Raw genomic sequence first — 25556 nt, 5'->3', positions numbered from 1 at the left:
GCGATAAAATGCCAATTGGCATTTTGCAAAAAAAATTAGGTCATAGGCAATAATAATTTGACCATGTTAATTGTTTGGTGGTATAGACCATGTTCGCCCATCCGTAGGTCATGTAAACAGTCGTCTTTCATTGTGTCGTGACCTTGAACATTAACGTGACCTTGAACATATTGACGGGCCTGTAACTATGTTAAACTCATTTTATCAAAGGCTTTATCCAAAATATACTACTCAAAATTTGCTAAGGATCACTTTTATAGTATGTGTAATTTGAAATTCATTCACAGCTAGATTCAGCCAGCGTCACGCATCTATGATAAATCTATACATATTAATAAAATCAAAAACACACATTCTAATATCAAAACCTGCAAAACTAACAATTTAAATTAAATTAAATTGAAGATAATGTGAACATAAAAAGTGATCCTTAGCAAATTTTGAGTAGTATATGTGGTCATACTAAATAACGGGCCTTTAAATGATAAAAACATATTCATATTATAATCTTACCTAATATTAGCTCATAAAACGTCAAAACAGCAATAAATGTGCTAAAAATCTCGAACACTGCCTTACGGTTTGATAACATTTATTTCCTGCATAATTACACTAATTTCATAATTAATGTAAAATTAACATAATTATCATAATACAACAATAAATATTGCTTATATCTCCACAAAACTCCACTAACGTACAAATAACACAGCACAAATTTGTCAAAGTTTAACAAAATATTTAGACCACAGAAAATCTTAAACAAAAATTCGGTAAAGGGGCATATTGACCGTACATTATGTGAGTATAGACTCGTATTAAACTAGAAATGGCGCTGCAGAGGCTGACGCGTATCCCCACGCCGCATGTTTGACCCAGGGGTGCCCCAGGGTTGGTAATGGGGCCATGCATAGTTGAGATTGACCGTATTGTCATAAGAGAAGTTCAGTATCAATTTAAAGTGAATCCGTGAAGAAATGAAGAAATTATAGTAAAAGGCAATTTTGGGTGGGCGTGGCCTATGTGGGCAGGGTGCCCCAGGGTTGGTAATGGGGCCATACATAGTTGAGATTGACCGTATTGTCATGAGAGAGGTTCAGTATCAATTTGAAGTAAATCGGTGTAGAAATGAAGAAATTATAGTAAAAGGCAATTTTGGGTGGGCGTGACCAATGTGGGTGGGGCATCCAAGGGTTGGTAATGGGGCAATGCATAGTTGAGATTGACTGTATTGTCATAAAAGAGGTTCAGTATCAATTTGAAGTGAATCTGTGTAGAAATGAAGAAATTATAGTAAAAGGCAATTTTGGGTGGGCGTGGCCAATGTGGGCGGGGCGCCCCAGGGTTGGTAATGGGGCCATGCATAGTTGAGATTAACCGTATTGTCATATGAGAGGTTCAGTATCAAATTGAAGTGAATCGGTGTAGAAATGAAGAAATTATAGTAAAAGGCAATTTTGGGTAGGCGTGGCCTATGTGGGCAGGGCGCCCCAGGGTTGGTAATGGGGCCATGCATAGTTGAGATTGACCGTATTGTCATAAGAGAGGTTCAGTATCAATTTGAAGACAATCTGTGTAGAAATGAAGAAATTATAGTAAAATAACTTTAAAAAATGAGTAAAAATCTCTGACCCGGCCCCACCCCAACCCCCATAACTTTTGACCCAGGGGTCAGATCAAAATTCCAAATAGTGCAGGGTCGCACATATGCTCATAGCTACCATGTGTGTACGTTTCAAGGTTCTAGTGTTATAGTGTAGGAGGAGATAGTGGCCAGGACGGACGGACGGAAGACGGAGATAACCACAATATCCCCACTTTTTCTCCGAAAAGCGTGGGGATAACAAAGCGCATTTTATATGTTTGTGGACATAGATGTATTCAGTTGCAATATGATGTTTATGGTATTGTGTTGCACACATTTGTGTCTTGTTCTGTAAAAATTGGGAAAAATGCATGTGTGTAAAGTGTCGTCCCACATTAGCCTGTGCAGTCCACACAGGCTAATCAGGGACGACACTTTCTGCTTTAATGGTATTTTTCGTATAAAGGAAGTCTCTTCTACAAGAAAATCCAGTAAAGGCGGAAAGAGTCATTCCTGATTAGCCTGTGCAACACTTTACGCACATGCATTTAGCCCAATTTTCTCAGAACGCAGCTCATTTGATAATGCATGAGCTTAATTTTGATTCACGGTTCCAGTTGGTTTCAAACTAATGCCTACTGTGCAAATGATTATACCTAAATTTTAAGTACATTCCTTTTTTAACTAAATATACTACTGATTTATCAAAATAAAAAGTTGTAGGTTAATTTACACAAAAATGACACCGTTATGTCAAGTAATAATTTAATAAATACTTATCAGAATATAATCTTATAGTTAAATATTTGCCATTGATATGCCCCTTTAACAAATGTTGGCTTTCGACTACTCGATCCAGACTCCCAAACACCTTGTACATGTAATCTAAGTTAAATTCTTCCTTAAAGACAAATACAAACTTTTGTAAATATTCAGAAGCCATAGTAATTAATACACAATTTATGAGTGTTATGGGCAAAATGCACACTTTGAAAGTAAGATTCAGGCAAATGTAACACATTATGCTGGCCTTCGTTGGCTTGTGATTTTACCTTTAAATGGATTCGATCAATCTGACAAATTTGTTCAAATATTTATAAATAAACAGTATATTCAGAGATATTTGATTTGTTGGATCTTAACAAATGTGGATTTCTTTTTTTACACTCTATTTGTCGTTAACAGTCTACTTTTTGTTCTTTAACACAACCCTTGACGTACTCTTATATTCTATTTTGATTCATAACACTATAACTAATGCTAAATTACCAAAATAAACATAACAACATTTTCATTTGCAATAAATTTCTTACAAACTTAAAAGTTGAGGAACGGTGAAAATTAAACTTTTTCTTTCATTTTTTTATTATTGTCTATTCACTTTATATATATAGCCACTTGGAACAGTTTTATGTTTATATATTCAAATTAAATCTATTACAATTAAAAAAAGTCTGCATAAATCAAACTGAACAAAAAAGAGAAACATTTCAATATTTTAAAACTTTGTAATAAATCCGTCATAAATTGTCATGCAGTGTTAGACTTTAAAAGCTTTATGACATCCCATTACATTTTTGTTAAATATTTCTTTTTCGTATAACAACATGTTAATGATGGCTGTCCGAAAAATGACAAAATTTAAATGTCAGTTAAGGCTGACAAGAAACAGCATAAACAAATACTTTTGTTACTACTACCATGTCAAATATATCTGAAAATAACTCTTTTTGTTTTAAATGACAATCTACCAAAAATATTTTCTTTTTTAAATCAACAGTCCATTGAAAATAATACAATGTGCTTAAAAAACTAAAAAAAGGCATTAGTTCTATAGAAAGCTACAAAAGAAACATGTAAAGTTGCAAGATATACTCCAGAGGTATCATCATGTTTTATGTTTAATGTTTTATGGGAAATTTGCCGTGTGCTAATATGTTGTCTGCTGAATTTCTAAAATTAGCATTTTCTTCGATTTTTTTTCCAAAGAATACTATCAGAATAGCAAACAGTTTGGATCCAGATGAGACGCCACGTTCTGAAGTGTATCATCTGGCTCCAAACTGTTTGCAAAGGCCTTCAAAACTCGGTTCCAGCACTGAAAGAGCTAAAGATATTTGGGGACTAGGGTTCCAGATGCTTCACAATTATAAAACACTACTAGTCTACAAGTAGTATGATTCAATAACATTAGTCATTACAAATAATACAATTTTGAATTGAGATAAACATTTTAAAATTGACAATACATTTTAAAATATGTGTGGTTAAATTTTCATGTTATTAGAATTTCCCTTTTCACTGTTGGAATTAACAATAACCAAGGCCGATAAAATACACATTTCAAAACATCAACACATTCTTTTGTAAAAACGGATTTCTTTCATCAAGAATTTATATTATTATCATAAGCATGACAATTTACTAACTGAACATGTCAAAATCTAATCAGTTCATAATGATAAATAATAAAATCAATTTCAATAATTTTTATCATTCTAAAAATCCATCTCTGTTAACAGTATTTAAAATTGTGTTGTTATTTGATCTAGTGAAGAATGTATAGACTCTGTTGTAACTTTTTGCATATTAAAGTGTATCAAAACAATTTCATTGTAACATGTTAATATCTTAAACATGCAATGTTTACTATGAATTAAACCAGAACCTTTATAGCAAACAAGTGCAACTTATTATTCTGATCATAATAAAAAAATGATGTGAGGTAAAGAGCAGTTTTGGCACATATCAGAAGTGAAATAAAATAAGGACAGAGACCTTGGAAAACAGATTAAAATTAATTTAAGCTCACTTTGCTTTCTAACAGTGAATAATATTACTCAATTTTAGTAGAAGATCATATCTTTTTTCATGAGTGATAATAGATACATTTCTGCTTTGCTAGCACTCGTTTTTGGAAATTATCAAATAAAAGCTGTTTATTATCTCTAAGCTATTTCTAAGTCATGAAGTTTTTTTATCGCTTTGTTGTATGAAATAATTTCTTTTTAGAATCTACAGGCAGAATATTTGTAATCTTGCAAACAGGTCCCTATATATATAAGCAAAAATATGAACATATACAATTAAAGTGCTTAATATGAACAAAACAAGACATGTGTCCATAGGCCACTTACATCCCAACATTCCATTGTCATCTCTAAAATCAACTTATGAACAAATAAAAGCTTTTAGAATTTTGATCTCTTAGAGATACCTTGACCTTTAAGGTCGGGAGACAATGATATAAGTCATATGACAATCCACCTCCTCATTGTGGTCATTGCTACATTTTTTTTAAATTTGCATGAATAATGGCAAAGTCACAGTCCAAATCAGTTGCTATACGGCTATATTTGATCTTGGATTTATAAGTGTGACCTTGACCTTTGTGTAGAGAGGCTGGTTTACAAGTGACACGCTATGTTATTTTATGATGGTTTGCATTAAGTTATTGCTGAGACAGGAATTTTTGTAGTGCAGTCTTCACACTCCTGTACGAACAGACATACAGTCATCAAAGTCGAGCATATAAATTAATACTGTAACATAACCAAAAAAATACTTGCACATGTTCCTAATAATATGCATTTACTGCAATAGTTTAATATTAAAATTACACATTTTAAAACGAATACAATAAACTAAATTAATAAAATGATAATAAAAGTAATGCTGCAACAAATAAATAAACAAGAGCTGTGTTTCTGAAACACAATGCCCCCTACTGTGCTTTGAAGCATATATTTGACCTTTGACCTTTCACCACTTAAAATGTGCAGCTCTATGAGATACACATGCATGCCAAATATAAAGTTGCTATATTCAATATTGCAAAAGTTATTGCAAAAGTTTAACCAAGGCTAAAGTTTGTGACAGACACACAATGGCAGACAGGCCAAAAACAATATACCCCAGATCATTTAATCGCAATATACCCCCGATCATTTAATCGGGGGGGGGGGGGGGGGGGGGCATAAAAAAATAAACTTCTTATGAAAACTACAAACCCTATAAAAACTATAATAAATCCACATAACACCAGAAACTGAAAGAGTCTTACAGTTTAAGCTGTCAACAACTTAGTCTCTAAATAAAAAAAGGTTGAAACCAGAATTTGCTACATCTATCACAATACTCTCTGCTATGCTAAAAACAAACAATTATTTTTAATTTTTATGATGCTTTATCTATAAAAATATAACTAATTTTATGTACATTGACCTCACAATGGAAGCTTTTTTTCTCTTGGAAGATAATTTGAAATGTGCATAAATTACATGCTTCCTAGCCTTAACCTTTTGCATGCTGGGAAATGTGTCCTCTGCTAAAATGTCGTCTGCAGAATTTCTAAAATTAGCATTTTCTTCTATTTTTTTCAAAGAATACTATCAGAATAGCAAAAAGTTTGGATCCTGATGAGACGCCACGTTTTGTGGCGTCTCATCTGGATCCAAACTGTTTGCAAAGGCCTTCAAAATTCAGTTCCAGCACTGAAAGAGTTAAACATGAACAAGAAATGATAACAGTAAAGGAAAAACATATAAATGAATAAATCGTTTTTTACATCAACATTTGTTATTGACTTGGAATTCATTTAGAAACACAAAACCTGCAAGATGTTTACAACACTTTTAACACTTAAACAACAAACTAGCACATGTTTTGATGACGACTAGGAGTTCAAGGTGTACACAAAACGATTCACATATTCACATGTCTCTGGAAACCAGTCCCGTAGAAGGATCAATGGGTAAACCGGAATATACGGGTAGTACATCTGGCGGACTCGTTTTGAACCCTGTTTTACAATCTCGAGCGCAGTTGCACTCGGAGACTCTGCTTTTACTATGCTGAGTAGAAAGTTCTGCCCGTAGTCTTTGAGTTGGTTGATAGCATTATCTGTTCCTGTGATATAAAAGTAAGAAAATGATTGTGATAATCAGGCCTTTCAAAAGGATTTTTTTAAGGTTCAGGGGCGAAAAAAACAGTTTGCAATGTGTTCAGCTTGTTGATGTGTCCCACTCTTTTGTATTTTCTACAATAATTCAGAGCTAACACAAGTACACAAAGATCATTTTTGAATATGTTTGCACAAATATTGGGAAACCATTATATGGACATTCAGGTAAAAGTTATCATTGTCAACAAGAGATTGCCAAGCAATATGGTCCCCTACCGGTGAAACTCCACCATTGTCAGTATTTTTTTAATTTTATTTTTTTATATTTGTTGCCATAGCAACCAGAATTCTTGACATAGGAACAAAATGAAATGACGTGCATAATCTCCATATTGCCATCTATCCATGTTTCAAGTTTCATGAAAAAATATGAAGAATTTTTAAAGTTATCACAGGATCCAGAAAAGTGTGACAGACAGACTGACAGACTGACTGACTGACTGACAGACAGAGCGCAAACCATAAGTCCCCTCCGGTTTCACTGGTAGGGGACAATAATGCACCAAGATAAAGGCCTTGATAGGTAAGGAATAGTTCACTAAAGAAATAATCATCTTTAAAATACTGTTCTATTTAGTTAGTTTATTATTCATTAATGAGTGTTTAATAACCTGAAAATAGTTATTGAATTGGATTTCTCATGCATGATAATTAGACCATCTGTTTGTTTAGTACAATACCCATGCATCAGTATTTCAAAGAATATAGTTGTAATGAAAATATGAAAGCTATCAACACTTAGTTAATAAAATAATTTCATACACCTCTTATACTTCTTACAATTACATGTCACATACCTATCAACCCTAGCACACAGATGGTAATTGAAATATCACATTGACGCAGCTTCAGCTCTTGACGAAGACCCCCAAAGAACCCGTCAAGAGCAAACTTTGACCCTGAGTATGCTGAAACAAATGGCTGTCCAAGTTTCCCTGAAACGGAAAAAAGCATCATTATTATGGAGGAAACTTAAGCCTATTTAATGAGAATGTGTTAGTTAATTTATACATGTGACATCGACCTTTGATTTATTGAACCCAAAACAAGAATGTGTTCTTTCCATAAACGCCAATCACAATGTGACAAATTGAAGCTCTACAACAAACAACTTGTAGAGCTTCAATATTTTAAAGCAAACCATGTGTTGACTAAGACTAACTGACAGATGGGGGGACCAAAACACAGATTAGGCATCAACATAGAACTATGATATCATCGCTGTCGTTCTCAAACCTCGTAGCTCCAAAATTTTAAAAATACTTTTTTCGTCTATTGCCAATATATGAAGTCTGGCGCGTGTTTTGTGCTATATCTCATAACTCTACGCCAATCAGAGCCCTTGAAAAAGCCACGTGATGTGACGAACTATTGTAGAATGATTGTTGGCTTTTTTCCCGGCGAAAAGTCGTAGCGACGCCATTTCACCTATAGGTACGTCGTTTCGTTTGGACAAATTTGATAAAAACGTTTTTATAATTTTTTTTATTTGCAACTACGAGGTTTCCTATCAGGATGAATTGTCGTACCTCATAAAAATGACAAAACTGTGGTGACAAAATATCGTAGCTACCATGTCTGACTGTCAGTATGACTTATCAGTATGACTTACGCGTCTACGGCTTATACCGTATTTTGCAGCTTCATATGTTTGGTATTTTTACAGAATTTCAATTTCTAAAACATCATTATAAAAAAATGAGATGTTTTTTTCTCTCTCCTGAAAAGTTGGCATTTTGTAGCTACGAGGTTTGAGAACGACAGCGATGATATGTGAAAACTACTATATGAAGTGATGTTTTTGCTGAGCGATTGATAATTTGGTATTCAGAACCCTTCTAGAGCAATCTTTAACCCTGAGTACACTTAAACATGTGGCTGGCAAATCTTATATACAACAAAAAATAACTGTTTAAAACTACAGATAAGAAAGATATTTGGCAAAGTCCCTATAAAAACAGTAAAATGATGGGCCTTAACACTCTTTAGCAAATCATATTAGGGGAGTCAATACCCTAAACCATCTGTAAAATTCCTTTAAGAATTTGTAAGCAAGTGGACTTAAGTCCTGCTGCATAAAATCATAAGAGGGTTGTTTGAGTAAATAATACCATTTCATATCTGTCAAAAAACCTTTGCAAACTGCAAGTGATTGTTACATAGCTGTCGTATTATAATAGCCCATGATGAAAAATTACAGGTTTACTAGTACCGTTTAGTATAAAAAGTTGTGGTGGAGAATTCTATGAAAATAAATAATTTCCAACTTAAAATGTCATTGCTCTTAATAATATCACTTACAAATTTTGTTAATGTCACAATCTTGCACTGTGGGCAGGAGCTACTCTGTCCGCTATCAAGTTACACACAGTATCATGATCTCATTGGTCAGGAGCTACTCTGTCCGCTATCAAGTTACACACAGTATCATGATCTCATTGGTCAGGAGCTACTCTGTCCGCTGTCAAGATACACACAGTATCATGATCTCATTGGTCAGGAGCTACTCTGTCCGCTGTCAAGTTACACACAGTATCATGATCTCATTGGTCAGGAGCTACTCTGTCCGCTGTCAAGTTACACACAGTATCATGATCTCATGAGCAGAAAGGGTAGATCCTGGCCGGATTGCGCACATGGGCAGGCTGGTCTGAAGCTATGCAGCCTGCGCATGGCATATGGCCCATTTTGACACGACACGCCCAAACATAATTCAGGACACTTAATTGTGTATAGTTACCAGCCATGGAATGGAGGACTATAACACTGCCAGTAGATTTCTCCAGATGAGGTAGCGCGTGCGACGCAAGGTAGATGTAAGACTGGTAGTTAACACGCATCACTTTGTCAATGAGTGACAGGTTGTGGTGCGAACCAGTCCAGACGCCGAGGTCCAGGAGAATTATGTGGTTGAGGACAAGGATGTCCAGTCCACCAAGTTTGTTGACTGTCTCCTGTAAAAATAATTTGAACCAGTCTAAAATTCAGTCTTCCAAAGTTGTCGACAGTATGTCTTCTGTACAAAATACTCTTAATCAGCCTTTAACCAGACTGAAAATTAAGTCATACGAGTTTGCTGACTGCCTCAATGTTAAAACTTATTTAAACTTGTCTACAACAGTCTGCAATAAAGTTGTCACAGTTTGTTGACTGTCTCCAGTAAACCAGAAACCGTCAGAGACGGGTCAGATGCTCCCCAAAGTTTTTTTTTGTCACAATATTGCACTATATATTCAGATAAAAGGAAACATCTTGAGGGCACAGTAGTTGGGGGGACAAGAATTTTTTTATAGATTTTTTTTTCAAAACACCATAACTCTGTGAAAAATCATCCAAACCAGAACCCGCTTACAATATGCACATCTCCTCTTGGTATTGAAGCTTCCCATAAAGTTTCATTGAATTCCGGTTATTAGTTGCTGAGAAATAGCCCAGACAAAAAGTGCACGGACGGACACACGGACGGACACACGAAGCGGCGACTATATTCTCCCCCCAAAATAAATTTTGGGGGAGCATAAAAATTGTGCCTTGTCTTAAATCAGACTCAAAATTTGTGGATTGCCTTCCGTAATGATAAAAAGAGAGGATAAAAAAGTATGACCTTAATCTTAACATTAACAACCAGTTTCTTATGCAAGACATTTTGTCTCATAAAACTCGAGGCTACTGTCGATGTCTCTCCTTGCTCAGTTGGAACTATCTCCAACACAGAAGTTTTAAGTACCATGTCATGTTATAGAACATCAAAGTTGAACAATAATCCTTCACAGACTGTATACTCCATCACGGGTGCATTGTTGCTAAAATGGAACAGTTAACATTTGCAAATGTATTTTTTAAGAAAAATATCAAGAACAAGAGTGCCAAACTGTCACAAGATACGCCTGTTTGAAGGTTTTGGACAACTCGTGACCTAGTTTTTGACCCAGCATGACCCATATTTGAACTTGACCTAGATATCATTTGGGCACAACTTCTGACCAAATTTGGTGAAGATCGGATGAAAACTACTTCAGTTAGAGAGCAGACACCATGCTAAATCCTTGAAATGCACTAAGTGACCCTGTGACCTAGTTTTTGACCCAGCATGTCCCATATTCAAACTTGACCAATATATTGTCTAGATACAACTTCTGACCAAGTTTGGTGAAGATCGGATTAAAACTACTTCAATTAAGGAGCGGACACCAACCTAAATCCTTAAAATGCACTTAGTGACCCTGTGACCTAGTTTTGACCCAGCATGACCCATATTCGAACCTGACCTAGATATTGTATAGATACAACTTCTGACCAAGTTTGGTGAAGATCGGATGAAAACTATTTGAATTAGAGAGCGGACACCATGCTAAATCCTTGAACTGCACTAAGTGACACTGTGACCTTGTTTTTGACCCAGCATGACCCACATTCGAACTTGACCTAGATATTGTCTAGATACAACTTCTTACCAAGTCTGGTGAAGATCGGATGAAAACTATTTGAATTAGAGAGCGGACACTGCTGTGGACGCCACCCGCCAAGGGTGATCTTATAATACGTACCATTTTCAATGGGGGTATAAAAAGAGCGTTCTCAAATACATAACAGCAGTCCTTTGCCAGGGTAGGGTTGAAAGCATAAGAATGAATTACAGGTATTGGTCAGACAAAAAAAGAGGAAATAACTAGTATACTCTTCATACATTTATATCTCTCTTATAATACTGCAGCAAGTATAATCTGCCTAGCAAAAGTTCTTCTTGATAATTATATGGCAGCATCCAGATTTAATTTACACTTATCTCAGATACCATAGCAACCACACATTTTCTATGAAAAAAAAGACAAAGTGAAATAATACCCATATTATCGATATGGCCATCTATCCACACACTGTATTTCATCTCCTTAGATAAAGTTATGGTAGGATTCAGATTTTAATTTTCAATTAATTTTGTAAACACAGCATCCACAATTTTGGTCTGATTGTAAATAATGAAATAACTAGAGCTTTGTCACAGACGTGACGTATATCCCCAAGTGCCGCATTGACACAGACTATTTTGCATACTGTCTTCACAAAACAAGAGAATCTAATTTATGGCGATTTTTAAGAATTATTATGCCGTTATTATTTATGGCCATTTTGACCTTTGAACTCTTGAATTCTTTCGCATGACACGCCGTTCAATGACTGTGAACAAAATTAATGTACAAAGTCATTTTAAAATCTCACAATAAATGACATAGTTATGGCCAGGACAAGCTCATTTATGGCCATTTTTCACTTTTGAACTCCAAGTGTGACATTGACCTTGGAGATACCGATGTAATTCTTTCGCATGACACATCATCCAATGATTGTGAACAAATATACGAAGAAATTTTTAAATCTCACAATGAATGACATAGTTATGGCCCGACAAGATCATTTATGGCCATTTTTTACCTTTGAACTCACAGTGTGACCTTGACCTTGGAGATATCGACGTAATTCTTTCGCCCGACAAACCATCCAATGATGATGAACAAATGTACCAAATGATTTTAAAATCTCACAATGAATGACAAAGTTATAGCCCTGACAAGCTCATTTATGGCCATTTTTTACCTTTGAACTCAAAGTGTGACCTTGACCTTGGAGATATCGACATAATTCTTTCGCGTGACACACAGGATAATGATGGTGAACAAATGTGCCGAATGATTTTTTAATCTCACAATGAACAACATCGTTATGGCCTGGACAAGCTGATTTATGGCCATTTTTGACATTTGAACTTAAAGTGTGACCTTGACCTTGGAGAAATCAACGTAATTCTTTCACGCGACACACCGTCTAATGATGGTGAACAAATGTGAAAAATGATTTTAGAATCTCACAATGAACGGCAGAGTTATTGCCAGGACAAGATCATTTATGGCCATTTTTTATCTTTGAACTCAAAGTGTGACCTTGACCTTAAAGATATCCATGTAATTCTTTCGCGCCACACACCGTCCAATGATGGTGAACAAATTTGCCAACTTATTTTAAAATCTCACAATAAATGATAAAGTTCTGACCCATACAAGCATTTGAAGTTTGAACTCCAAGTGTGACCTTGACCTTTGAGATATTGACGTACTTTTTTCACACGACACACCGTCCCATGACGGTAAACAAATGTACCAAGTTATTTTAAAATTTAAAGATAAATGACATAGTTATGGTCCGGACAAACTTTTGGTTTAAAACACACTAAGCGACCTCGTGACCTAGTTTTTGACCCGGCATGACCCATATTCAAACTTAACCTAAACACCATCTATATACAACTTGTGACCAAGTTTGGTGAAGATCTGATGAAATTTCGGGACAGACCAACAAAGTGACTCCTATATAGCCCCCATTACCAATGGTAATGGGGGTATAATAAGCATATTTCCCACATGGCCGTCATGCACACACTGAGTTTCATCAACCATGCTTCATGCTTCAGTGAAAAAGCACCCGATCCAGATTTTACTTATTATTTCCATCAATAAACCAACCCCTTTTATTTTCTACCAAAACAATATATGAATACATAGTTTAATCAAGCTTAGCATAAGAACTTTTAGAACAAGACTTTTGTCAAGCAATGGTCCCGGTCAAACTCCACCATTTTCAGCAATATTTCTTGTATATTTGTTGCCATAACAACCAGAATTCTTGATGTAGGAACAAAATAAAATGACGTGCATAATCTCCATATTGCCATCTATCCATGTTTCAAGGTTCATAAAAAATATGAAGAACTTTTTAAGTTATTGCAGGATCCAGAAAAGTGTGACGGACTCACGGACGCACAGAGCGCAAACCATAAGTCCCCTCCGGTTTCACCGGTAGGGGACAATTATCACAGGATCTGATAAGCATGTGCGGACTGCGCAATACATGAGGCCCCGTTTTTTAGGAACAAGACACAAACAATTCCTACCTGAATGACATGCTCTGTGCCCTCCAGATCAGCCATATCCGCGGGAATGTAGCCGTATTTCTGGGAGGAGCTGCCTAGCTCACTGCATTTGGCAACTACCTGAAGTGTTTTTTGTTTGAAGAATTATACAAAAAATAACTTGTGGAGAATGCAAATATAATATGTTACAGTCCAGTTACATGCAATACTGAACACAGCAGTTATTATGGTTGAGATTTTTAGTAGCGACAAAAAATATGAGAAAAATATTACACAGCACCTCATAAAAGTGTTATATTTTCAAATTATTGTAACCCAGCATATATTTTTTTTCATATTTGCCACTAAATATTAAATCAGAAAAAAGACATAATATACAGTTTTTAATTTGGTAAAGTCTGCTCATCGTGTTTCATATAAAATATTGCCACTAATTATTCACTGAATAAACTGATATTTTTTTCATTTATAGATCCTAACAGCGTCAAGTTATGCCAAAATGGGTCAACTGCTGTATGCTGCCAGAGAAGTTTCACAAGACCAGTCTGCGCATCATCACATTCTGGTTAGGAGCTAACCAGTCTGCTATAAACTTATCGCACGTTATCAGTGGTCTCATTAGTGGAAATTGGAGCCCCTGGGCAGACTGGCCGCATATAGCATTAGACCCTTTTGACATGTTTCATATAATAACTGGTAAGAACAAGAAGAGTGAACAATATAAATGTGTCTACCCATTATTTGTACTGCTTATAATTAGAGTAATTTCATTAATTAGGAATCACTTTACTAATTAGTAATTACATTTAATCACAATTAAATGCTAAAATATTATTTGTTTATCTATTTTTTTTTGCGAATATGGCCCTCATGATGCCAATTACGTTTATTTAAGATGTACCGGTATATATTTTTGTAATCTCTCATTGAGTTGTTTCAAACACTTAAGCTGCATGGCCAACTCAAAATGACACTTGTGAAGTACATAATAAAATAAATTGCATAATTGAGTTGTTCCCTTTATTCAAACTCAGTGTTGTTTCTGAATGTGTTTTAAAAAGATAATTAAGAGCAAAACTGTAAGTTAGTGGGATATTCTTGTAAATTCCAAATTTAATGACTTATGCATACATCATACCAGTATTTTAATACAAACAAGCATACAAATCATTGTCAGGTAAATATATATGTCTATAACAATATACCTCCTTCAATTTATCTTCCCTGCGGGCTGTTACAACAACGCTGGCCCCAAGCCTGGCATAGTGATAGGCCAACTGTTCACCGATGCCCGTGGAGGCACCAGTGACTAACACCCTCTTGCCTTTCAATGAGTCTGAAATTACAGGCAAGATGCATGGCAATGCCATGAAACCAAGTTTTTAACTTTTTTTTTTATTAACCCCCTCAGCGCTGGAACCAAATTTTAAAGGCCTTTGCAAACAGTTTGGATCCAGATGAGACGCCACAGAACGTGGCGTCTCATTAGGATCCAAACTGTTTGCTATTCTGATAGTATTCTTTGAAAAAATTCTAAGAAAATGCTAATTTTAGAAATTCAGCAGACGACATTTGAGCACACTACAAATTTCCCAGCATGCAAAGGGGTAATTCATTTAGGCCGTGCTCTGTAAAAAAAGTGTTTAATGGATGTACATAAAGTGTTCTCCCAGATTAGCCTGTGCAGTCTGCACAGGCTAATCAGGGACGACACTTTCCGCTTTTATGATATTATTCGTTTAAAGAAAGTCTCTTCTTAGCAAAAATCTAGTTTAAGCGGGAAGTGTCGTCCCTGATTATCCTATGCGGAATGCACAGGCTTATCTGGGACGACACTATACATACATGCATTAAACCCCCTTTTTACGGAGAATGGTTAATGTACATGTACTAACCAAATGCATACCCTAGCTAGGTCTGCACGTTCGGTACCAGACAAAATAATGACCATGGTCACCATGGTATTTCATTGACTTTGATGGTCATTGATGTTTTGTTATTGACAACAATCAAAAAATGAAAAAAAAATATACAAAAAATGGCTTTGTGTTCATGCAATTTTGCATTGACAGCTTTCGTTTGGCCTGTTATAACTGATAGCTGGTATTAACGTCACATGCAAACAATGTCTTTTTCACTGGTCAAGGTAGGTGTAAACAGGTATTTTTGGTGTACCGATAATTTACAATGTTTAGTGAGTAATTTGTGCCATGACTAGTTGAGTACTTTGACACGCTAATAGGCATTTTAGACACTTATTGAGCACATTATAATATGTCATTGCACCTTAAGAGTGTACAACAGCGTTTTATTAAAAGATTAATTTGCCATCTTCTGAACGATATATTCAGAAATATGTCTTTTCCAGATATCTCAAAATTGTCAGTCCCAATGACAAAAACGTGCCTTTTTAACAATGTGGACTATTTTTATATTTAATAGTAAAAATGCAGCAATTTGGGTGTCAAATAATAGTTTTTTAGGCTTGAAATATTTTTTGCAATAAAAAAACAAGTGCCTTAATACATTGTTGCATGCTATACACGGTTGTTTACATTAGTTTATTTTGATCCCATGTAACGAACTTCCAAACTCAGCAAAGATATCTGAGCAATTTTCCGTAACAGATTGGGTACACATTTAAGCCTCTAGAATTTTAGAGTGTTCACAAGCTTTTCCTTTTTTTAATCCCTATTGTGACCCAGTTCTGAACTCGGCGAATAAAAAAATTGACCAAATTAACCTAAAAAGCTGTATGAAAATTGAGAAATAAATATTGCCTCTAAAGTATTCACAAACTTTTTTTTATCAAATATCAAATTCGTCTGATATTTCATTCAAACAAAACGTTCTCAATCAGATTCATGACGATTGAGCAATAAATGTGGCCTTTATAGTGTTCAAAAGGTAAATGTTGATGTTGCAACACTAACAACAGAAATAAAAAGCTAAAAAAAGGTTAGCCTATAAGCTGTGCTCAGGTGAGATAGAAAGGTCAAGGTCAGAAGAAAGAAGTACTTCCATTATCTTAATTTATGTCCAAAAAACAACAAGTAGCACATTATTCAAACAATTAATACCTCCCAATGAATTAACATAATTATGCAATTCAAAAGTATTTAAAGTCATGTTGTATGTACATTTGTACATCAATTTAAAGATTTCATTAATGAATACGCAATTTATTACCAAAGTATTTCATGTACTGTCAAAATGGTGTCATTTCTAGATTATGTGATGGCAATAAAAACAAACCCAGTCTAAAAATGTCATTAATTTATGAATATACTACACTAATTCATAAAAATGAGTTACATTTTCAACATACAAAAAAATTAACATCCATTGTTCCATTTTAACAATAAATTTTAAAAAGAAATTATTATTCATTTAAATATTTATGTCAAAATGTAAACTTTTGAAGACCCTTAGGTTTAAATGAGTGAAAACATTTTTAACAACTATTTAGGAAACAACCAGATACTTGGTGAAATTCATAATTTATGCCAGAAAGTGTATTCTATTTAATTATATTTTCAATATAATTGAAATAATGAAGTTTCTCACATTATCTTAAAGTTAATTACCTAGAGGTGAACTAAGCAAAAACAACATGATGACCTAGATTGAACTAGGCAAGAACCACCCACCATGTGACCTTAACCTAGATACCACCTGAGCAAGAACAGAACAAGGACATTGACCTAGATTGAACTGAGCATCAACCACCCAGTCACCTTAACCTATACCATTTGAGGAAGATTAGCACAAGGATATGGACCAAGATATGAAGTGATCATGAACCAACCACCCAGTGGCCTTAATCAAGGTAAGACCTGAGCAAAAACAGCACAAGGGCATTAACCTAGATTGAACTGAGCATCAACCACCCAGTCATCTTAACCTAGATACCATCTGAGCAAAAACAGTACAAGGACATTGACCAAGATACGAACTGAGCATAAACCAACCTACCAGTCACCTTAACCTAGACACTACCTGAGCAAGAACAACACAAGGACATTGACCAAGATATGAACTGAGCATGAACCAACCACCCAGTCACCTTAACCTAGATATGACCTGAGCAAGAACAGTACACAGACATTGACCTAGATTGAACTGAGCATGAACCACCCAGTCATCTTAACCTTGAAGTGATCATGAACCAACCACCCAGTGGCCTTAATCAAGGTAAGACCTTAGCAAAAACAGCACAAGGGCATTAACCTAGATTGAACTGAGCATCAACCACCCAGTGACCTTAACCTAGATACAACCTGAGCATGAACAGCACAATGATATTGACCTAGATTGAACTGAGCACAAGCCACCCAGTGACCTTCACCTAAATACAACATTAGCAACAACAGCACAAGAACATTGACCTAGATTGAACTGAGCACAAACCGCCCAGTCACCTTAACCTAGATACAACCTGAGCAAGAACAGCACAATGGCATTGACCTAGATTGAACTGAGCATCAACCACCCAGTGACCTTAACCTAGACACTACCTGAGCAAGAACAACACAAGGACATTAACCAATATATGAACTGAGCATGAACCAACCACCCAGTCACCTTTACCTAGATACCACCTGAGCATGAACAGCACAAGGACATTGACCTAGATAAAACTGAGCATTAACCACCCAGTCACCTTAACCTAGATACAACTTGGGCAAGAACAGCACATAGACCTAGATTGAACAGAGCATGAACTACTAAGTGACCTTAACTTAGATATGAATTGAGCATAAACAACCCAATTACCTATGACCTTCATATTAATCAATCACCACATTTAGCGATTTATTGTGGTATGATGACTCTCTCTATTATGAGATGTGATTTAACTAACAACAAACAAAATGTCTTGAAATAATTCTGAATTGAACAACAACACCTTTATGACCTTGCCCTACTATGAACCCAGCTGAGTACACAAAGAACAATGATCTGCGATAACAATAATGATGTTTCAGAAATTCTAAGTTGAAAAGGGGCAAATTTTGTGTACGTAGGACAAAAACAAACTCACATAAACAACTTCATTTCATTAGGAAGAATCGGTCTGAGTCTGAATGTTGTAAGCTTAAATGTGCTAAGAATGAATAAGAAATTGGCAGAACTATACAATAATTATGGGCTGGGACTCCGTTGGGGGATACCGTATTTCTTTGATTGTAAGACGGATTGACTATAAGACGAGACCCCAACTTTAGGCCCCAGATCGGCTGTATTTTGCGTGGCCTCGCTAATAAGACGGGGCAATTTTTACGGACGAAAATGATTTACACAATGCGTGTTTTACGGCCCACCCCTAAGTGGCAACATGTCACTATCGATAATTTCAGGGGTTTATTGCAGTTTTATGGCTTTGTTTTACCTACCACATTAATCGGTCTGTATAGTGTACTTCACCGCGATAAAATCATGGCAAGTTACGTAAGAGGCTGATGATAGTCAACGGGTGTTATCCTCCTGGAAATTGTGATTTTAATGCATAATATTATCAAAACATTTTTTTCGACACGTAAAGCGTTGTAACAAATTAATATTTAATTCATAACAAATATACCACAAGTATAAATGTTCCGTTAAATTCCCAAATGAGAATAATAATTTGTAATCCGAAACACACTTCCGATTTTTTAATGTTAACACGAAGTTTACAATTTTTCCAATATAGTCATCATGTATATTTCCCGACAAAAGAGCGCGAAAAGTATGCGACAATGTACAAGGTCATGGAAAGCGTGCGTGTATTGATTTTTTTTATACAAACTGTGTAGCGCAGAGAACATTGAATTCTGTTTATTTCAGTTAAATGTTTCTTAGGTATTTTTAGCACAATTATATCGCGAATAGTTTGATATTTCTTCTAAATTATTTTCAAATCAAACACGTCGTATCATTATCGTTACGGTCTATTAATTGAAACAGTAATTGTATACTGATTCAATAGAACATCTGGACAGAACTGGATTAAGTGTTAGGTGTAATGAAAACACGCATACCACGTCTACTGATCTATTGTGTAGACTTCTGTCTGCAGTGTTTGGACAAAAGGGATTAACATGTGTGATTGCAACTCTGCTGATTTGGTCCATAATTAGCGGTAATACATTGTTTTGAATGTCATTATTTTAATCAATGCATTCTTATTAATGCCAGGCTTTTTCCGCTCCATTTTGGGAAAACGCCACACTGGAATTTTGGGAATTTCGCGTCGTGAAAACCCCAATTTTGGGAAAAAAAATAATTCGCAAAATTGGCTCAATTGGGAAAAATTATCGCATGTAAATAGTGTTTCTTATATTTCAAAGAAGCGCGTTAACTGGTAAATAACTACTATTTTGATAACTTATTATTAAAATTTTACAAAATATTATGAACATGTGTGATAAGTGCAGGTTTTTTAATCTGAATATGGGGAAAAGGCCTGGCCTTTTTTGAGTTGTAATAAATCGCGTGAAGCGCCGGATTTTGAGGAAAATAAGGAAAGTCTTAAATAATCATTAACATATTTTACAGTTTTTAAAACAAATTCAAGGCAACAGATAATTTAATTATGCAATACTTACTATTTTCTACACCGAATCAGGTTAACTTATATATTTAAAGGTGAAAAAAAAAAAAAATTTTTTTTTTTTTTTTGGGGGGAATTGGGAATTTTTTTTTCAATTGGGAAAAAAACAACCAGATTTGCATTGGGAATGGGGCCGAATTTCGGACCCGTGGCATAGGGCGGAAAAAGCCTGAATGCAATGGAAAAAATTAATAAATGAACTTTAATTTTTATTCGATAATAAACTCGCGAGTATTCCAAACAGAAATGTCATTTATAAAACATACAGTAGACTCTCCGGACGGTCTTGGGACTAGCGTGATCGTCCGGTTTTCAGAGAGTTCCGGTTTACCAAGAGTATGCATATTGCCGAAATATACATTGTATGCATAGTGTAAAAAATCACATAAGAATAAAACAAACCATATACATTTACATGTACCATGTGATAACTGTACTCAAGTAATGATTATGTTAATAGCATTCTTCAAAAAATGTGTTTTTATTAGATTTAAATAAAAAAACATTCCATACCGACTTGTTTTGATTAATCCCAAAGTGAGCGTGGTGCTTTATACATGTATGTACGTGACATTTGTCATATAGGCGAGTGACGACACAAATAAGATTAGTGTAGATACACGATATATTATTTAATACATTTAACACATTTCACAAAACACACACAATCAAAAACAAAGCGTCATAATTATTTTTCAAGACATTCATAATCTCAAAACCTACACATTCGTGAAGTTTACGATTTCACGAAAAAGTCTGAGATCACTCTCTGCTTCAAAGCACATTTCTCCTTTACGATCTTATTTTCTGCAATATTAAGGAGGGTGTCTGCCGTTGCCAGGAAGTCGCCATCCATCATATATCCGTACCGCTGCCTACCAAGGGCAAAGTCGCGGATTTCTTTGATAGTCACTGGAGGCACTTCCTGCGTTTCATCTTCATGGTCAACAGCATCAGCGGCATCTGCTGGATCGGCGGCGTCGGTGGCATCGGCGGCGTCCTCTTTATAACAGTTCACGATGTCTGATTCCCACTCAGCGTCATGAGTCTCGATGTCAGTGTCAAATGATGCCAGCTCATCCAACTTGAACCGGAAATGCAGGACAAGGTCGCAAGAGGGATGTCGTCGTAGGGGTACTCGTCATCGCTGGTCTCCGTGGTCTCCGCTGTAAATCCACATGCTCTGAAACACTTCTGGATAGTTGAAGCTTGTGTAACCTGCCACGCCTTAACTGTCCACTTGATGGCGTCCAGGAGCGTCACTGAGCGACAAACACTGGCAGCGTCGTCAGTCTCCTCCATTGTTGCAAGCAGCGCTCGCAGCATGAACCTCCTATAGACAGCCTTGAAAGCTCAATAACTCCCTGGTCCAGCGGCTGCAGCGCGGACGTAGTGTTGGCCGGAAGAAAGCTCAACTGGACATGGCTCAGGTTCATGTCGGCGGTGTGGGACGAAGAATTATCCAGGAATAACAAGATCTTGCGTCCTTTCCTCCTCATCTCTGAATTCACGTCCCGGAGCCAATCAGAGAACACAGCTGACATCATCTACGCACGCTCATTACTGACGTTAGTTACACCAAGACTCTCTCTCTCCCATGGCGCTGCATGCAAAGAGGACAGTTATCCTATACTTGTGCACTTTGAATCCCTTTGCACCGTCTCCGCACACAGCCAGGGTCTTGTCAGGTTATGCCTAGTAGTAGAGGCCTGTCTCGTCGACATTGAAGATGTTCTCCAGGCTGTATCCCTGTATGCTGTCTGGAAGCCGGCTCTTGAAGTCACTGACTGTCTGCTGGTCCACCCCAGCACTCTCCCCGGACACCTTGAACGCCTTCACTGAGTAACGGGACTTCCAGGAGGTGAGCCAGCTGCTGGACCCCTTGAAGTCGTGGTACCCCAGTTCCTTTGCGAAGCTGCTTGCTTTTTCCTGGATCACAGGTCTAGACAAAGGGAAGTTCTGGGCCCGCTTCCGGCTAAACCACTCCCACGTCAGCTCGTTCAGTCGGTCGAAATTGCATTCGTTGTCGAAACAGAACTTGGAGCCAGACGCATTTTTCTCCCACTGCTCCTGGTAGACTGTCTTTTTCTTCAAGATGTCGCTGACCGTTGACTTCCAGATCTTGAAGCGCTCGCCGAGTGCCTTCAGAGATGGTTTTGGTTGAGCAGTTGATTCCGTAATGAGCTTTATCTTATCTTCTAACGTAAGCTCTACGCATCTGCGTTTAGCTGGAGGCTGCGACATTTTTAGATGCGTTTGAAATTAAGAAACGGCAATGAATGAATTTGCATACAGATGCATGGATATTTAACAGTCATATTTCTCACAATTTATCTGACAAACAACCATTTAAGCGTTAAAAATATGGCTATAAGATCTTTTCAAATACCCGAGAAGATCACAAGAAACTGATCGTCGCAACGGCATGCATTAATTTTTAAATTAAATTATTTATTATAGGCGATAATAAATAATTAATAAAACGATCGAGTCAATCACTTTTTGGTGTTACCGCACGTCTATTATAGACATTCACAGTTTGTTTTACATTACTTAATCGGACTTCCATAGCGGGGTAACGACTTGACACCTTTATGGTATGTTTAATCTGGTTATCGATAATTGCGCGAGCAAAATGTGTGACAGCGCACGCTCTGTGCTGACTAGGTATTGTAATTTTCACGCCTCAGGCATCTTGAGAATTTAGACCGTCCGGTATACTCAATGTATTTTATGTTGAAAATGACCAAATACACGGAGATATCCGTTCGGTTTCCAGTTTTGAGAGAGTTCGGTTTATTTAACATTTTTTAACAAAGAAATAGAAGGAGAAAATACGGGACTGGCCCGACCGTTCGGAATCGAGAGAGTTCCGGTATTCAGAAAGTCCGGTATTGGCAGAGTCTACTGTAATAACAAAAGGATATAAGCGGCAAATCATGTATCTAAACAAAAGTAGTTTCTTTTCTTCATCAGAAATATGGTTATCACTTCACAAATATTGGTAAAAAAACCCTAAGTTTTTTCTTAGGATGCTCTTATAAGACGACCCCCCAACTTTATGCCTTAAAAAATCGGGAAAAAAACCTGTCTTACAATCGAAGAAATACGGTATCAAGTGAAAAAGAAACTGATCAAACCCTCACAACCACACAATCATCAAGGGGAACACATTCCACCTACTAAATAAATACAGAATAAACCTTAAGGCAGCAGAAGCAAGCATTAATTGTTTTTCAAGAAAAACAAATAGAACATTTTCTTTCCAAACTTCAAGACTTGCAGATGTTATTAAAGAATGATTGTTCCTCACATTAGCCAATGTCATTAGGCGAGGACTTTCAAATATTAATCTTGACAAGACAATGTATGGAAGAGTCTCAAGATCTGAGTAAAGACAGACGCTGCCCCAAGGTGACAGACATTATAGCCACTGTGTGGCTTCTCTAGAAGAGATTTTGGGAAAATGATTGTCAGAAATTATATTCTTCAAAACAGTTGAATGTTGTTGAACATGCGCTCAAAATTCAAAGAAGTTAATGCTGAATATTCAATATCAAAAGGGTCAATATGAATTTTGTACATGCTTTGTTTGGATGCGCTTGTTTTAATAACTGAAAGTTTAAATGATAATGATTATTAGCAGGGTTATTTTTTCAGACCAATGATGATTTGTTTTCTTTTTTTTCTTAATAAAAAAGATAACAGTTACTCAACTCAATTAACACTTAAGCCCATAAGAAGCAAAGTGAAAATGGCTTTTGCAACCAGCATAAAACCAGATCAGCCTTCGAGTAACTCACAGTCTGTGCAGGTTTTTATGCTGCCTGCTGCTCATCAGTAACTAAGGGTTGGAAATTAAGCTTTTAAAACTTGAATTTATTAAGACAGGTATTTAATTAAATATAACCTTCTAAGGGACTACAAATGCGTCAAAATACTTATTTAATTGGTAAAGGGTTCAAATGCCATTCTTCAAACAGTGTTTTGACAGTGTCCAAATCAGTGATAATCATAGTCAATCATTTCAACAAGGTCATGTCAAGGTTGTGGATTGTCTAGAAAATTGTTGTTTTAAAGGAAAAGCCATGAAAATAAAGCATGCTGTAAAATTGTTTCGATCATATCAATATTATTTAATACCCCAGCATCTTAGTAAGTTAAACTTAACTGTCTGGAAGGTTGTCACTTCATTATAAAAGAGGGCCATGATGGCCATTCAGCGCTCACCTGAGTTCAGGGACTACATTTGTTGAAGACTTGACCTTGTGATCACTTGGTACCAACAAAACCCATGTTCAAACATAATTTTTTTTTATCCTGAATACATGTATTGAAAAGATAACAAGTCTGCCTGAGGACCTCCTTTTTAGAGGCATGTGACAAAGACTTCAATTTCACCTAAATATTGTAAAGAATTTTTTTTTAGCAGAATAATTCATAAAGTATGAGGATAAATGTGGCCTCTAAAGTGGTCACAAGGTTTTTGTAAGATTTGACCTCCTTACATACTTTCCTGATGCATGTGACCAAGCTTCAGACTCAGCCTAGACTTTGTCAAGATTTACATTCTGACCAAGTTTCACTCCAGACGAAGTAACAAATGTGGCCTGTAGTGTTGTTGCAAGGATTTTTAAAGAATTGAACCTTTTACCTAATATTTGGGCGCGTATGACCCAGACTTTAACCCATTCATGCCTAGCGTCCTGAAAAAAGGACATTGCAAACAGCGTAAACCCAGATGAGACGCCGCATGATGCGGCGTCTCATCTGGGTCTACGCTGTTTGCTTAAAGGAAATTCTGTAAGAATTGTTCTAAATATAAAAATAAATATGCTAGACATCCCTAATTTTGGAAATAAATTGATCCAACTTAGAAAGATGGGAGAGTCCACTAGGCATAAATGGGTTAAATCCTCATAGCTATTTTCCAGATTAACATTCAGACCAAGTTTCAAGACGAATAGATAAATAATATGGCCTCTAGAGTGGTAACTGCTTCAAGTTGACCATACACACCACACAATGTTGGACACTGGGCATAGGGTGATCACAATAGGTGAACTCGAGCACTTTGTGCCTGGGTGAGCTAAAATCAGACACCCATAGTGAATCCAGTATACACCAATCCTCTACTGAGGATGCTGGGGTGGGGGTGTTCAAAAACATAATAAAAAAAGCAATTATAATTTTTTCAGTCCCATTTTAACCACTTAATACACATTTAATGTGTACAATATCCCATTTGAAAAAAACAACCTTTGAAGAAATTATTTTTTGAGTGTCATTTTTCTAAATCTTACAAAACCAAAGCTTGTATGGTTCATTTCTCAAAACTAAAAGAGTATCATACTTCTTTTAAATAGTAACAAGAAATATCTTTAAAAAAGATATACGGCGTTGATTGTGGTCGATGTTTAAAAACGATAAAAAGTTAAATCTATGAGATCAAAAATAGCGAACGCCTTTTTTTCTGCGCAGTTCTTAG

At 36.1% G+C, this 25556-nt stretch overlaps 2 protein-coding genes across 6 annotated transcripts in view; one reads left to right on the top strand and one right to left on the bottom strand.

Annotated features, from left to right (window-relative positions):
• LOC127867686 (atrial natriuretic peptide receptor 1-like) overlaps positions 1–25556 on the top strand; it is a 740759-nt gene that overhangs the window by 616225 nt on the left and 98978 nt on the right. The gene's annotated exons all lie outside the window — the stretch shown is intronic.
• The window catches only part of LOC127867689 (hydroxysteroid 11-beta-dehydrogenase 1-like protein), a 70253-nt gene continuing 45272 nt past the window's right edge, over positions 576–25556 (bottom strand). For all 5 annotated transcript variants that reach the window (XM_052409016.1, XM_052409018.1, XM_052409014.1 and 2 more), the window contains 5 exons: positions 14679–14809; positions 13495–13593; positions 9289–9502; positions 7346–7483; positions 576–6493 (listed from right to left, as the gene is read on the bottom strand). In XM_052409016.1, coding sequence (XP_052264976.1) covers positions 6261–6493; positions 7346–7483; positions 9289–9502; positions 13495–13593; positions 14679–14809 — 815 coding nt within the window. In that variant the 3' untranslated portion in view covers positions 576–6260. The remainder of the gene's footprint in view (positions 6494–7345; positions 7484–9288; positions 9503–13494; positions 13594–14678; positions 14810–25556) is intronic.

This window comes from Dreissena polymorpha, chromosome 2 (assembly GCF_020536995.1).
Source record: "Dreissena polymorpha isolate Duluth1 chromosome 2, UMN_Dpol_1.0, whole genome shotgun sequence".
Lineage (NCBI taxonomy): Eukaryota > Metazoa > Mollusca > Bivalvia > Myida > Dreissenidae > Dreissena > Dreissena polymorpha.
The sequence above is the reverse complement of the archived record's forward strand: the minus strand, read 5'-3'. Positions and strand labels throughout refer to the sequence as shown.